This window comes from Lactuca serriola, chromosome 8 (assembly GCF_051521515.1).
Source record: "Lactuca serriola cultivar US96UC23 chromosome 8, Lser_US96UC23_V15, whole genome shotgun sequence".
Lineage (NCBI taxonomy): Eukaryota > Viridiplantae > Streptophyta > Magnoliopsida > Asterales > Asteraceae > Lactuca > Lactuca serriola.
In genome coordinates this window covers 38533922-38548060 of record NC_136415.1, presented here as the reverse complement: position 1 = coordinate 38548060, position 14139 = coordinate 38533922, and the positions used below count along the sequence as shown (strand labels likewise).

At 33.1% G+C, this 14139-nt stretch overlaps 2 protein-coding genes across 2 annotated transcripts; one reads left to right on the top strand and one right to left on the bottom strand.

Annotated features, from left to right (window-relative positions):
* Positions 1-2483: 2483 nt before the first annotated feature.
* On the top strand, positions 2484-3769 carry LOC145069714 (uncharacterized protein At1g76070-like). The gene has a single exon (XM_079016663.1). The coding sequence runs from the start codon at positions 2728-2730 to the stop codon at positions 3616-3618; it is 891 nt and encodes a 296-aa protein (XP_078872789.1). The 5' UTR covers positions 2484-2727; the 3' UTR covers positions 3619-3769.
* An 8431-nt stretch (positions 3770-12200) lies between these two features.
* On the bottom strand, positions 12201-13282 carry LOC145066821 (uncharacterized). Its single transcript, XM_079014085.1, has 3 exons — positions 13095-13282; positions 12631-12989; positions 12201-12521 (listed from the first exon to the last, which is right to left on the bottom strand). The coding sequence occupies exons 1-3, from the start codon at positions 13267-13269 to the stop codon at positions 12201-12203; spliced, it is 855 nt and encodes a 284-aa protein (XP_078870211.1). The 5' UTR covers positions 13270-13282.
* Between the last annotated feature and the right edge of the window lie 857 nt (positions 13283-14139).

Genomic DNA, 14139 nt, shown 5'->3' with positions numbered 1-14139 from the left:
CACCACCTACATCCGGCACCACCATCGATTTTCACATGTACTGTCACTCTTCCGCATTTCTATGAAATACAAACAATCAGCATCAAATCCAGCAAGATCAGCTTTCGCATCTTAAATGGATTCACAGCTCAAAGACTTATCTTCAAAACCCCAATCTCCTACTTCTCAACCCAATCTCGAAGGTGCTTTCGATAATGACGGTCTCCCCCTCAAAAGTGGCTCTCTATTGGTCTAGAAGGATTCTTTCTAGGATTATGCTTTTCGCATTCGGATTTTATTGGATTCAGGAGACTTGCAGGAATCCACAAATCAATGGAAGTATCAACAATGAGGTAGATTAATTTCTGGTGTATATAATAGTATGCAGTAAAACATGTGCTTCTAGTTTGCTATCTTTGTTAATTGCTTCTTAAGGTAATTTAGGGATATGCAAATTGAGTCATAGAAGTCCCTCTCAAAAGTGGCTCCTCGAGTTCATGATTTCAATCTTTCATTGCTGTATTAGGAACATCATTAGCAAGGGCACTTTATGTGTCGAGATTCTTTATTGTGTGTGCTTACTGATAGTATCCAACCATTATAGTTTAAACATGATATGATTATTACTTTTGTAAAACCAGTAGTATTTGTAGTTCAAACCAGCATTTGGTTAACTTGATTACTTTCAATGGTCAGGTGGACTTGAATGAGCAATCTAAGGAGAAATTACTTTCACTAGTGGCGGAGAGGTTATTCGATTCAAACAACAATGTTAATGTAATCTTCTTCTTCTTCTTTTCTTTTTTATCACATTATTAGCCTTTAACATCCCATCAACCACATAACTAATTCTTTTTAATTGAGGTACAGAATAAAGATGCAGGGTATGTTGAAAATCAGCAGCAAAATATAGTTGATGTCATTGATTTACTTCCCCGATTAACAACTGGCATTGATTCTATTGGAATGAAATCACGTATTCCAGTTCTATTGGAATGGAATTACGAATTCCAATTCTGTTGGAATCACATAAGTTGATGCTTGAAGAACGAACCACAAAATTAAAAGTGATTCTAAGCAACATTATTCTTTTAGAATGTATTAGTGTCGTTGTAAGATTTTGATGTTTTATTTCCCGTTTTGAAAGTTTTTTAGTTTTATTTTTTAACAATAAATGTAATTCTTAACAATTGTTACTCGTATTCTATAAGAAATAATGTATTTTTTGTTTTTATTATTCAATTGATTGTTTAAGAGTTTGTTATTCTACAAGAATTTTTTAAAGTCATGATCAAAAAATAGGTTCAAGAATATTTTTATTATTTATGGTTCAAGAATATTTTTATTTTTGATATACTCATAAACATATTCTGTCAGAATGCCCGAATTAAAAGAATTATAATTCGTAAAATCGGATTTTTAAAATTAATAGAATCTATGATCCCTTAAAAAATACAATTTTTCTTTACTAAATCTATATTAATTGACTAAAGTACCATTGTAATTAATTAAGATGATATTTTTCAATTATATTTAATTCAATAATATATATTAATCACTTTCTTAAAATAAGTAAATTTGATTGGCCCACATTTATGCATACAATAACACAATAATAATTTTAAACAAAATAACCTAAGCGCACACACACACACACACACACACACACACATATATATATATATATATATATATATATATATATATATATATATATATATAGGTTAAGTTCAAATGAGAACACTATTTAATGTGAGAACGTGAGAACACTACTTTATGTTACTATTCTACTATGAATTTAATATGTATAGTATTGTAGTAATTATAATATGAATATATTCAATTTTATATTACTATTTTACTATTATATATATATATATATATATATATATATATATATATATATATATATATATAGTAATTTAGTAAATTATAATGTAAATGTTAAATATGTGATTGTTCATATATTCGGTGATGAATAATGTCATAAAGTTGTACATACAAAATTTTAATGTGAATATTAATATGTGATTGTTCGTATATTTGTTGATGAATAATATCATATCGTTGTATATACAAAATTCATAGTAGAATAGTAATATAAAGTAATGTTCTCACGTTCTCACATTAAATAGTGTTTTCATTTTATATATATATATATATATATATATATATATATATATATATATATATATATATATATATATATATATATATATATATATATATATATATATATGTTGATCGTCTCTTTTGGGTAATTTTATAGAGAGATAAATAGACTTTGAGATACTTTATTTAGATACCCTGAATTATAAGATAGGATTATGATAATTATCATCTTATGGAATTTGACACTTTCGGGTATTGTAAAGTGTAATAAACGTGTGTACTAATTAGTAATTAGATATTACCTTTTAATAGTTTATACAGATGGGAATGAAGGTTTCAAAACTTTGGAGTATCTTATATACACATTTAATAATATGCCATATGCCTTGAGTTTGCTCAGTCGTATTTGCCCTCGTTTGACCAATACCTAGATCACTCCCCTGGCCTCTCTTCCTCTCTCTTTCCTGAAAACCCCATATTATGCATCATATATATACACACGCATAGACCCACACAGCTATTACAAAATCATTGTTCATATTAGATATACAACATAGATATCCAGTGAAGAAGAATCACAAGTTTTTAGAGAGAGAGAGAGGGAGAGTGAAAGAAAGAAGATTTGGTGTGTGAAAAATGGAACAACAAAAGGCTGCATCAAAGCCAAAGAGCAAAATCTTGAAGTTTCTTCCAAGAGCGTCATCATCTGTTTCGTTTCAAAACCCTCCACTTTATAGTCCCAATAAAGATAAGAGATCATCGGAAAAAACCCACAAATCCAATCTTGGAATTGGCTTCTCCGGTCCCATGGTTTCCATAATTCCGTCGGACAATCGCCGGAAAATCAAGAACGACTCAACTTTCACACTTGTATATGAACCCACTTCTCCAAGAGTCTCGTGTATGGGTCAAGTCAAGTGTAAACATTACAGGAACAAATTCGCCGGCGCCGATGGTGTCACAAACAAAGTCAAACCACCCGCAAACCCCACCAAAAAAGTTTCAAAAACGATGTCTTTCAACGTCTTAAGAACCCACCACAAAGAACAAGATCAAGAAAAGATGGACAAAGTCGATCCAGTTGTTAAGAGTAAGAAAAAGTTAGGAATCCGGAGTTTATTCCGCGGCGGAGCTAGCAACAACGGGAGAAAGTCCGACGCAACCAACAACAACTCCTCCTCCAAGACGGCGTGTAATCTTCCAAGAGCTCCAAGTATGAGCACGATGAAGAGATTCTCAAGTGGAAGAGACGCTTTCAAGAATTTCGATTGGACAACACAAGTTGCACCGTTGAATAGCGGTCACCGGAATTATTTCACCGATGACGATAAAGATGGTGGAAGCGATGGTGAAGAAGATGAAAAGATCTTGATTCCTTCATCTGCACCAGTAATTGTTAGAAACAAAGGGATTTCTGATGATTTCGTTAGGAGTGGAGTCATAAACTTAGAGCCAAGAAAAGAGATCAATTTGTGGAAGAGACGAACTATGCCTCAACCTCCGCCTCTACAGCTGCATGTTGCTTAGTTTAATTTTCTTCTTAGTTCTGCCATTTTTAGGGTTACGTTTTTCTCCTCAATTTCTCTTGTATTTTTGATGACTAAAATCTGTGAAAATGTTAAGAAATATTTAGTCATTTTGTATCAATTTTAGATGAAGAAGATGAATATTTTGTCTACCGTTGGTATTTTAGATATTATTTTAAAATTCTGAAAAAAAAAAGATACTATATGATCGATATTAATATCGTCTTAATACTAGTTGTTTAGTTGCTTGAAATTATTCAATATTGAAAGAAACAAAGTACTTTATTTTTTATTTTTATTTTTATTTTATGTGAGTTGTCCTTTTGCGATAAGGATGCCAAATAATCGTTTGATCATATAATAAATAAATAAATAAAATATGGGAATCGGACCACCATGTTTTGACAATCATTTTGGACTAATATGTAAAAAAATAATATCATATTTCCAAAATTCTGATAAATCTAACAAACTTCATGATCAAGATTGCATTGCACTATAGATTTGTGATGTACGTTTAATACTAATTCAAAATTTATTGTGGTTAGCATAATTTAGATTTTGTTGATTTAACAAGATTTTAAAACCGACTTCTTTAACGTGGATTTTTAAACTGACTTTTTTAAACCGACAAAATAATGTAGAAGAAAATTCCACAAGCACAAATGGTCAACCTGTATATCATTTTCTAGCGGTTTAATGCTCATTGTATGTTAGAAATGAACCAAATTATCATGAACAGTTTGACAACTATGTTATTTTTCGAAATAACAATTACATAAATATTTATATCTTCAAAAGAAATGAAACCTATAATTTAAATTTCAAAAATCTTTTAGTACCATTCTTTTAGAAGAATATCGATACCAACAATATACTAAAAATACTAACCGAAAGCCATTTGGCAGAGGTACATATATCCATCACTCTATTATCTCAACTCATATCTATAATTATGTCTCTATCTTGCACTAAAATAATTAAGGTTTCTTTAATTTTGATTAAAAAAGATTTTTTGTTGTATAAATTTGGTTTAACCAATGTCAAAATTTATAAAGTCGAAGGAGTCCGGATGAAAATATGCATCAGGGTTGGCGGGTTGGGGACTTATCTACTAAAGCCGGCCAGCCGCCTTTGAAAATTTAACATTGCATTCTCACACGAATAGACCACGCATATTTTTTTTGTCCCTTAACGTTTTAATAAAATACAAGAAAACCTCTTAGAACTCGCACAACGATACTTGGATCCAAATATACACAAATAAGTGTTGGTCAGAGGTTATGAATTTAAATCTTATTTGAGATATTTATAGGCATTACCAAAGTGTTTTGGTCAGAGGTTATGAATTTAAATCTTATTTGAGATGTAGATGATATTTAGAAGTCGATTAATTTGTCGTTTAAATTTTTTTTTATAGACATCTATATATACCTACGGATAGTCATTTGTGCGATTCATGTTGTACTCATGGGTGAGTACAAGGCATACAATTTTAAAGAAGATTCCTCATTCATTAGATAGAGAAGATGATCAAGATTTCATGATCTACAACCAAACTTATTCCAAGAGTGCACGAGATTTTCAATATCATGTGTCTACCATCTCACCACCGATTCATCTTCAAAGTGATTCATATTCCATTCATATAATATCTATCTAGTGTGATGTATATAATAAAAGTGAAGTGTTCAGAGTACTTCTGTTAGTTTTGAATTATCCAATGAATAGAGATGCACAACAAAACTGGATCTTCGATTAGGATCTGATCCGATATCTGATTAAAACCATATTTTGACCAAATCAGATCAAGTAAGAAGATCAATTAGATTATAACCCAAGCCAAATCCTATGGGTGAAATCAGATTTGATACCTGATCGTAAAGTGGATTTGCCAAAATCTGGATCCATATCTAGCCAAAAATCTATTAAAACTCAAATCAAATCGAAATCAAATTAGGACCAAAACCAAAGTCAACCTTAAATTCCACTTCAAACAGTAGAATGGATTTGGTCGGATCCGGATCAGATTAATGATGACATCATCCAAACCAGATCAAATCGTCTCATACTTTCATTTTGTGCATCTCACCCTAAGAATGTTATATATAAATATTCAATACATTAAAAAAAGGGATAATGACTTGAAAGGGTAATGGACTTTCAAATTTGTTCATATTTAATCACTATTTTTTTTTTCATTATCTATTTGCCACTGAACTATTGAAACTGTTCAGTGGCAAATAAATAAAGAAAAAAAGTTTAGTGACTCAATGTAAACAAAGTTGAAAGTTCGTTTCCCTCTCAAATTATCCTAATATTATACCCCGAATAAGGTATAAAAAAACGAAAAACGAAACCAATATTATATGTATAAATTTTATGTTATAAAACTATGCAATATTGTATATATAAAAATTATTCTAATATTATATATATGAATTTTGTGTTATAAAATTACGTAACATATAAATTGATATACATTAAACCATATATGTTGTTTATAAAAGAATACATACATACATTGATGCATTATATATGTTGTTATACTCCATGTATTGACATACATCATATTAGTATATATTACTATTAAAAATGATATTGTTATTTTCATATTACACACAACATACATTTAGAAGTATTTTTAATATTATTATTCTTTTTAATTTTTCTTATGTAACTTGTGTTAACATATACATACATATAGTTGAAAACATACATATGGCCAAACACATACATACGATCAAATATATAGATACATAAATGGTCCATATTATATTACAATTTCAAAAGTAGTCCCGTATGTAAAAAGTTATTATAAGAATTCTCCTTTGTTAGTTAGAAATTTTTTATTTTATTTTTTTTTTTTCATTTTTAACGATTGTATTTTAAAAACAAAATGATATAGTATTAATTTGTATGTGAGTTTAAAGCATCTTATTTTCATTAAAAAGGAAAAAATGATAAAAAAAACAATATGATATTTTTACTTTAAACATACAAAAAATAGTTTTTCTTGACAAGTTTTGTACATGAAACACACATAATCAAATATAAACAGAAGTATCAAAATAAAGCATAAACAAATCAGTCTTTTCTGGCCGTAAAAATGAGAATGTCATATTAGGTGTTTAAGGTCAAAACTATGTTGATATAACTTTATGAACTAAAAACAAAATAGTTTTTGGGTATCCCTTAATAACTATAAATAGTTAGGAACAACTAAAGAGCGTGATGAAATAATTTGTTTTTTTTATACCTTTTTCGGGGTATAATATTAGGATAATTTGATAGGGAAACGAAATTTCAACTTTGTTCACATTTAGTCACTAAACTTTTTTTTCATTATCTATTTATCACTGAACTATTGAAACTATTCACATTTTACCCTTATGACCGGTAACAACCGGTCATAAGGGTAAAATGTGAACATTTTCAATAGTTTAGTGGCAAATAGATAATGAAAAAAAGTTTAATGACTAAATGTGAACAAAGTCAAAAGTCCATTACCCTAAAAAGATAGGAGAACCAAACTTATTTCTCTATTCAATAAAAGCCCACTATCGGCTATACATTTTTTTAACAGAAAAACTTCCATTAAAAACAAAAGCTCCAGTAAAATACTAGAGCAAAAAGAGAACAAAATTACAAGGGATAGATTAACCAAGAATTCCAAATAACTACGGATTTGGACTCTCGATTTTTAAGCCAAAAAAGAAAAGAATTAAACACAATGGAATCAAACAAAGAGCTTTTCATAATCTTGTCCCCATAAAAAAACTACCGAATTTCTATACCTCCAAAGCATCTAGTAGTCGAGACAATGATAATATTTAGTCTATATAGGTGGCTGGCCGAGATAATATTTTTATCCATCCAAGACATACACTATTTGATGGAAGTAGTAGAAGGAAAAGTCACATCACACCATCTACCCACAAGAGCCCAAACTTCCAAAGCTAACTTACATTTGAACAAAATGTGATCCATGGTTTCTCCACCTAAACCCCAAACAAGACAGGAAATTACCGAAATCTCCATTCCACGTTTAGATAAGTGCAACCTAGAAGGTAACGATCTAAAATCAATCTCCACAAGAAGATGTTGACTCTTCTTGGAAGAGCCTTACACCATCGAGTCGGGACTTGAGTCCCAATGAGTGAAAGTGCATCAACATGAGATCTAATACTCTTGACATAAAATTATCCATGATTATCAAGGCCCCACCAAAATTTGTTTTGTTGGTCTGAGATCTCCACCCCTTGTAGTAAATTCAACAAGCCTTCGAATTGAGCTCCTACACGCCCACCTCGAACCTGCCTAGACCATTTCTAAAACCATCGCCCCTCTATTCTCCTATCAAAAACACAACAATCTGGGACAGTCTCCAGTTTGAACAACCTATTGAATTTGATTTTTAACAACATCTTACCCACCCAAACATTGCTCGAAAAATGGATAATGGATAGAGTCGCCTTTTCCTAATCTTATTTCAAGATTCGACAAAGGAACCATATTGTTTTCATGAAGAGCTAAGATATCATCCACCAATTTTGACCAAATACCCACTATCGTACTCTTCTTAGCAACCCTATCAAACCATCCTTGAGGCCCATGTATAGATTAAATGAGTCGAACCCAATTACTTTCCCCATTAGTAATGAAACGTCATCTCCACTTTTGTAACAAGACATGATTAAACGTTGAAAGGCTTCAACACCTAAACCACCTTGATTAAAATTGGCCAAAACATTTTCCCATTTAATCCAAGCCATCTTGCATTCCCCCATTAACTCCTCCTTAGAAAAAGTTACTTCTCAACGTGTCGAGGGATTTAAGAAGCTTTGAGGAAAGACATAATAAGTGGGTAAACATCCTAACACAACTTTTATAAGAGTGTTCACCATTATGTGTTACCTCAGCAACACATCACTCCCTCTTCTATCCTTCACACCATCTTTCAAAAATAATGTGCAAGTCAATATACCATAATGTACAAAGGAGACGATAAGAAGAGTTGTGGAATAGGATAGAGACATAGGTCACAAAAGAAAGAATGAAGATGTGAGAGGGCAATGATGTGGCAACCTAGGGGCGAGTTTACATCTACATAAGGTGAGTCACTTGAGCCACCTAAAATGAAAATTTTTAGTAGAAGTTATATGTAAATATTATTTGGGACTACCTTAAATATTTGAAATATCCTATTAATGATTTTGGCGAAAATTGGCTCTATAAATCAAGATCTCTAAACTGACATTTTATATTTTAATAGCTCAAATGTCTAATTTAGTTGAGATATAATCGAATAAAAAATAGCTCAATATAATTTAAAATAGAATAAAGGAAAAAGAATTAAAATGAAACACGTCGTTTTCCCCGCTTTACGCACACACGTAGATGACACAAATAGATGATCAATTGATTGTTAATCACCAACATGACACCATCGACCACCGACAACCTCCCCTCAGCCACCACCAATAGTAGCTCTGGCCTTCGGCAAGCGGCAATCCTCCCTCCTTAATCCTCTAATTCCATCGACCTGTCTTGCAACCATTACTTTTTTTTAACCTTTTCATTTTTTCTATCAGTTTTCACTTAAATAGTGAACTACATAGTATGTGCTCCAGTCTTGCCTCTGTGGTAACCACGAGGAGGAGCATCTGAGGGGTCGCCATTAGGGATGGAAATTTCACCCAACTCGGTTGGAAACTCGGTTGACCCGCCCAAATTAGGGACGGGTATTCCCCGCCAAAACGGGTATCTGATACGGGGCTGGGGATCCCCATTATGCTAAAACCGGGGACGGGGCAGGGGTCGGATATAACAATCCGCAACCCGCCCCGCCCCCGCTTTGATGACTATATATATATATATATATATATATATATATATATATATATATCGATCATTTATTGAATTTGAATTAAGTTCACTAACATGAATCGATCTATATTAAACCATCAGAGATAGAGTCGATATACCAAATTATGTTCACAATTCCAAGAGTTCATCAGTCGTCACTTTGTTCAACGGTCTGTATACTAAATCGTCACTTTGTTCGACGGTCTGTATATCGTCACTTTTAGTTTTGATGCTTTTTAAACATTATGATTGATGTAAACATAATTTAATTATGACATATGGTTTTGATCATTTATTAAACTTGGTTTTTTTATGTTGAGCTTATTATGTTGATAGATTGGGGATGAGTTGGGGATGGGCCGGGATGGGCTAGGGAAAAGCCCAAAATACAAAGGGGATGAGATTTGATTCCCCGCATCCGTCGGGGATGGGGACAAGGTTAGACATTCGGGGATGGGGACATGGATAGTCAAACCCGCCCCATTTTCATCCCTAGTCGCCATAGCCGTCATGGTGTGCCCATCGATGCATGTTGGCCCCGTTTAGCACCTTGTACCCTTCGGGGGAAGTATAACGTGGATAATATATTAATATACTAGCTTATGTTAATTACATTAAATGATATGTTGCGAGTTAGTTAATAATGATATACAAATTTATGGATATTTGATTTAAATAAAATTTGAGCAGATAAACCTTATTAGAAACATAGATAATTTAGTATGAACAATTATTATACTTTATTATTATGTGTTAACATCGTTTCAACAAAGACTAAGAATTTGGTTTAGAAGCTATCGGCTCAATTTGCATCTTTTAACTCTAAGGGGGCCAAAACATTAATATTTGATCATTTTGTAAGTGTTCAACTTGCGTTGTGCATGTGAGATACTCATTCCAACCAAAACCATATTGACGGGAACAATTCATGATCTGGACCAATCCAGTTATTGAACAGATCAATTAAGAATTCGTTTATTATTCTTTTAAACCTACTTTAGGTTTTAACAAGTCATTGAAAATAAGTGGTTACCGATATTTCAAACATTAAAAGATATTAAACTAATCGATATCGATAAAAGTTTTGAAATTTGTGATTATATCATAATGAGTTGGTTAAATAGACACCCCATTTTACCATTTAGACATCCTATATAATTTTTTTAAAGTATTTTTATTAGTTAAAATTACATTGTTATTTTAAAAAAGATGATTAAAAATAATTATCTATTGATTAACTTTTGATAAAAATGTCTATAGGATGTCTAAAGGAGAGAAAAGAAAGAAGAAAAGAAAGAAAATGATTGGTTTAGAGAGAAGAGAGAGAACAAATAAAAGAGGAGAGATAGAATAGGGAGTGTGGCATAATTTGGGTGAGGAGAGAGAAAGTGCGGTAGAAACTGCAGTGAGATGGTGATGTTTTGGGTGATGATGTGTTGGAACCGCGGTTGAAACCGCGCCTACTCCTCCTAGTCTAAAGATACAAATATTTATACATTTTTTTAAAAGAAATAATTAGCTATTTTAGTAGTGTTACCGTACTTTAGTAGTGTTACCGTAAATAGTAAATAGACAAAATTGCAAAAATGGTCCCTGTGGTATGCAAAATTTTGGGGTTTTAGTCCAAACCACGAGTTTTTTGGAACCATAGTCCTTTTGGAGTGGTTTCTATGTGGTTTTGGTCCCTGGACTTAACTCCCGTTAAGTTGGAACTGTTAAGCCCCCTCACGTGCCTCACACGTGAGGGTAATTTCGTCATTTCATGTCAGGGACCATTTTTGCATAAACGGTTTTTTGGATTAATTCCTTTTAAATACCCCCACTTCCTGCGATCTTCTTCCCCAACGTCTCTTTTCTTCTACCCTTCTTCTTCTTGAGCTCTGCTACAACAAAAATGGTGCTATGTTTTTGTGGAAAAGTTGTTGTGGTGAAAACGTCTTGGACCCCTCTGAATCCAGGAAGGAGATTTTTTGCATGCCCTATGAATGATTCCGTTTGTGGGTTTATTGGGTGGCTTGATCCCCCAATGTGTGCTAGGTCTAAAGCCATCATACCTGGTCTGCTAAGAAATTTGAATTCAGTGCAGGAACGGTGCAATGAGTTGGTTAGAGGTATGAACATGCTACAAGATCAATGCAATGGACTGATATGCAAGAACAACATTTTGGTGGCAAATGTCAGAGCATTGAAGGATGATAATTTGAAGCTGAAAATGTACATGTTTGGAAGTTGGTTTTTCTTTGTGATTGTATTCTTTTATATTTGGTTTGTGTAGGGGTATACTCTGAAGGGTGTTTTGGTCATTTTTTTGTAATTTTATGTGATCAAGTTTGTAGTGACTTATGATGATAATGATATATGTACAATTTTATGATGCAAGTGTAATGAATGTTTTACCCAAATGGTATGAATGTATAAGAATTAACATATTAATAGAAATGGTATGAATGTGTTACCAAAATATATATATTTAGAACCAATTGTACATAACCAAAATGCATATTTCATTAAGATTTGTAATATAACAACCAAAGTTTCTAAACATAACAACCAAAGATTCTAAACATTACCAAAAGGGACACATTACCATACCTAAGATAACAACCAAGTTTTGATAACAACCAACCAAAAATTTTCAACAAAATATTGTAAATATAACAACCAAGTTTTCATAACCAACCAAAATCACAAAAAACTCCATGCATGCATGACACATTACTTCTTGGATTGATTCCCACCTTGCCCTTTACAGGTCCTAGAGTTGTGTCCCTTGTTCTTGCATTTGCTACAAGTAACACTGATATGCTTCCTTGATAGCTTCTGCACTCCATCATTTGTTGGTTTTTGGGAACCTCCTTCTTGTGCAGCATTCACTCCATCACCTTGACTTGCCTTCTGCTTTTTGCTTAACCTTTCACCCTCACTTTGTCTTCTCTTTTTCTTAGGCCTTCCCACCTGAGTGCGATGTGGAGGAGGGATTAGCTTTGTGGGACATTCACTTTTAGGCCACATGGATCTACCCTTAATTGGCTCCACCTTAAAAGAATAAGCCTTTTTCCATGTCTCTAGAAAATACACCTTGTGAACCCATTTGTAAATGTCAAGCTCAGCCTCTGGGTCTTTACTCAATCTCATTCAGAGTTACAATTGCATGTCTGCATGGAATTCCAATTAATTCCCATTTTCTGCAAGTGCATGTTTTGTTGCTAACATCAACCACATGTTGATCCTGCAAAGCTCCTGTGACTTGATACTTGTCTCCCCCATTCCACCTAGCAATGTATTGTGAAGCAACTGTTTTTCTTGCAGTTAGGATGTCTGTTGTTGTGGGTGTTAGTGGACCTGTAGCCTTTTTCATTTCCTTCATGACATTGCATATCCTCTTCATTAGATACTCCCTTATGAATTCTAAACATCCAATGACAGGTTTATCCCTTCCTTTCTCTATCTTCCCATTAAACACTTCACACATGTTTGATATCAACACATCAGAAACTGCTCTTCCTGTGTGTAAATTACCATTAAAAAACATTTAATACAATTCACATACAAGTAAAACAGTTCACTAAGTGAAAGACATAAGGATCAAATTGGAATATATAGATTTACCTGAAAAATGACTCCTTGCCCAATGTTTAGGAGGAATTTGCTTCAACCATTCACATGCCTCCTTATCATACTGACTAAACTCCTTCATCAAATGTTCAAACTCAGGAATGGTGGTAGCTGATGCACACCTCCATAAGTGGTCCCTGTACTCTGTTTGCCTCCATCTTTTCCTCATATTGTCATGAATATGTCTGATGCAATATCTATGCTCAGCATTGGGAAAAATTTGCTCAACTGCAGTATGTAAACCCTGCAAAAATTAATTGTCAATCATTAGAATTAACTTACAACCACACTTTAAATGACCAAATGTATAAAAACTACTTCCAACTTTACCTTTTGCCTGTCACTTATGAAAGTAAAATTTGAGTTTCTTCCAAGGTCCAAGTCATCCCCAAGGTTATCTAAAAACCATTTCCAGCTTTCTGTGTTTTCAGACTCAACAATCCCATATGCTAATGGGTAAATTCCATTATTGGGATCAAGACCAACTGCTGAAAGGACTTGCCCAGGGAATGGTCCTTTCATGAAGGCACCATCAAAACCTAATAAGTCCCTAAGGCATGCCTTGAACCCTTTTTTCAGTGGACCCAAGCACACATAAATTCTTCTAAACTGCCTAGTTGGGGAATCAGGGTTAGGCTCAGAACATACATCTATTTTCACTGTGGTGTCTGGGTTGGTGGCTTGAAGTTCAAGAACATAGTCCCTCAACAGTTCATACTGCTTTGTGTAGTCACCAGTTATATGCTTTCTTGCCTTATCCTTTGCCCTGAACACCTTGTCCATACTAACACCCACTTGGTAGGTCTTTTGAAAGTGATCTTGCATGGCTCTCAAAGGTATATCTGGATTCGCCTCAACTTGATCAAAGATTTTCTTGCTGATTAAAGAAGCAGTACAAGCCCTGAGTTTCCTTGTTTGCAAACATGTGTGAGTTTGGTTTAAGGTCCTTATAAACCAGTCGGATTCAAGATTTGACCTAGATGCATGAATGTACCAACCACATGTTACTTTTCGTGTCTTTAATTCTTTACCCTTTCTT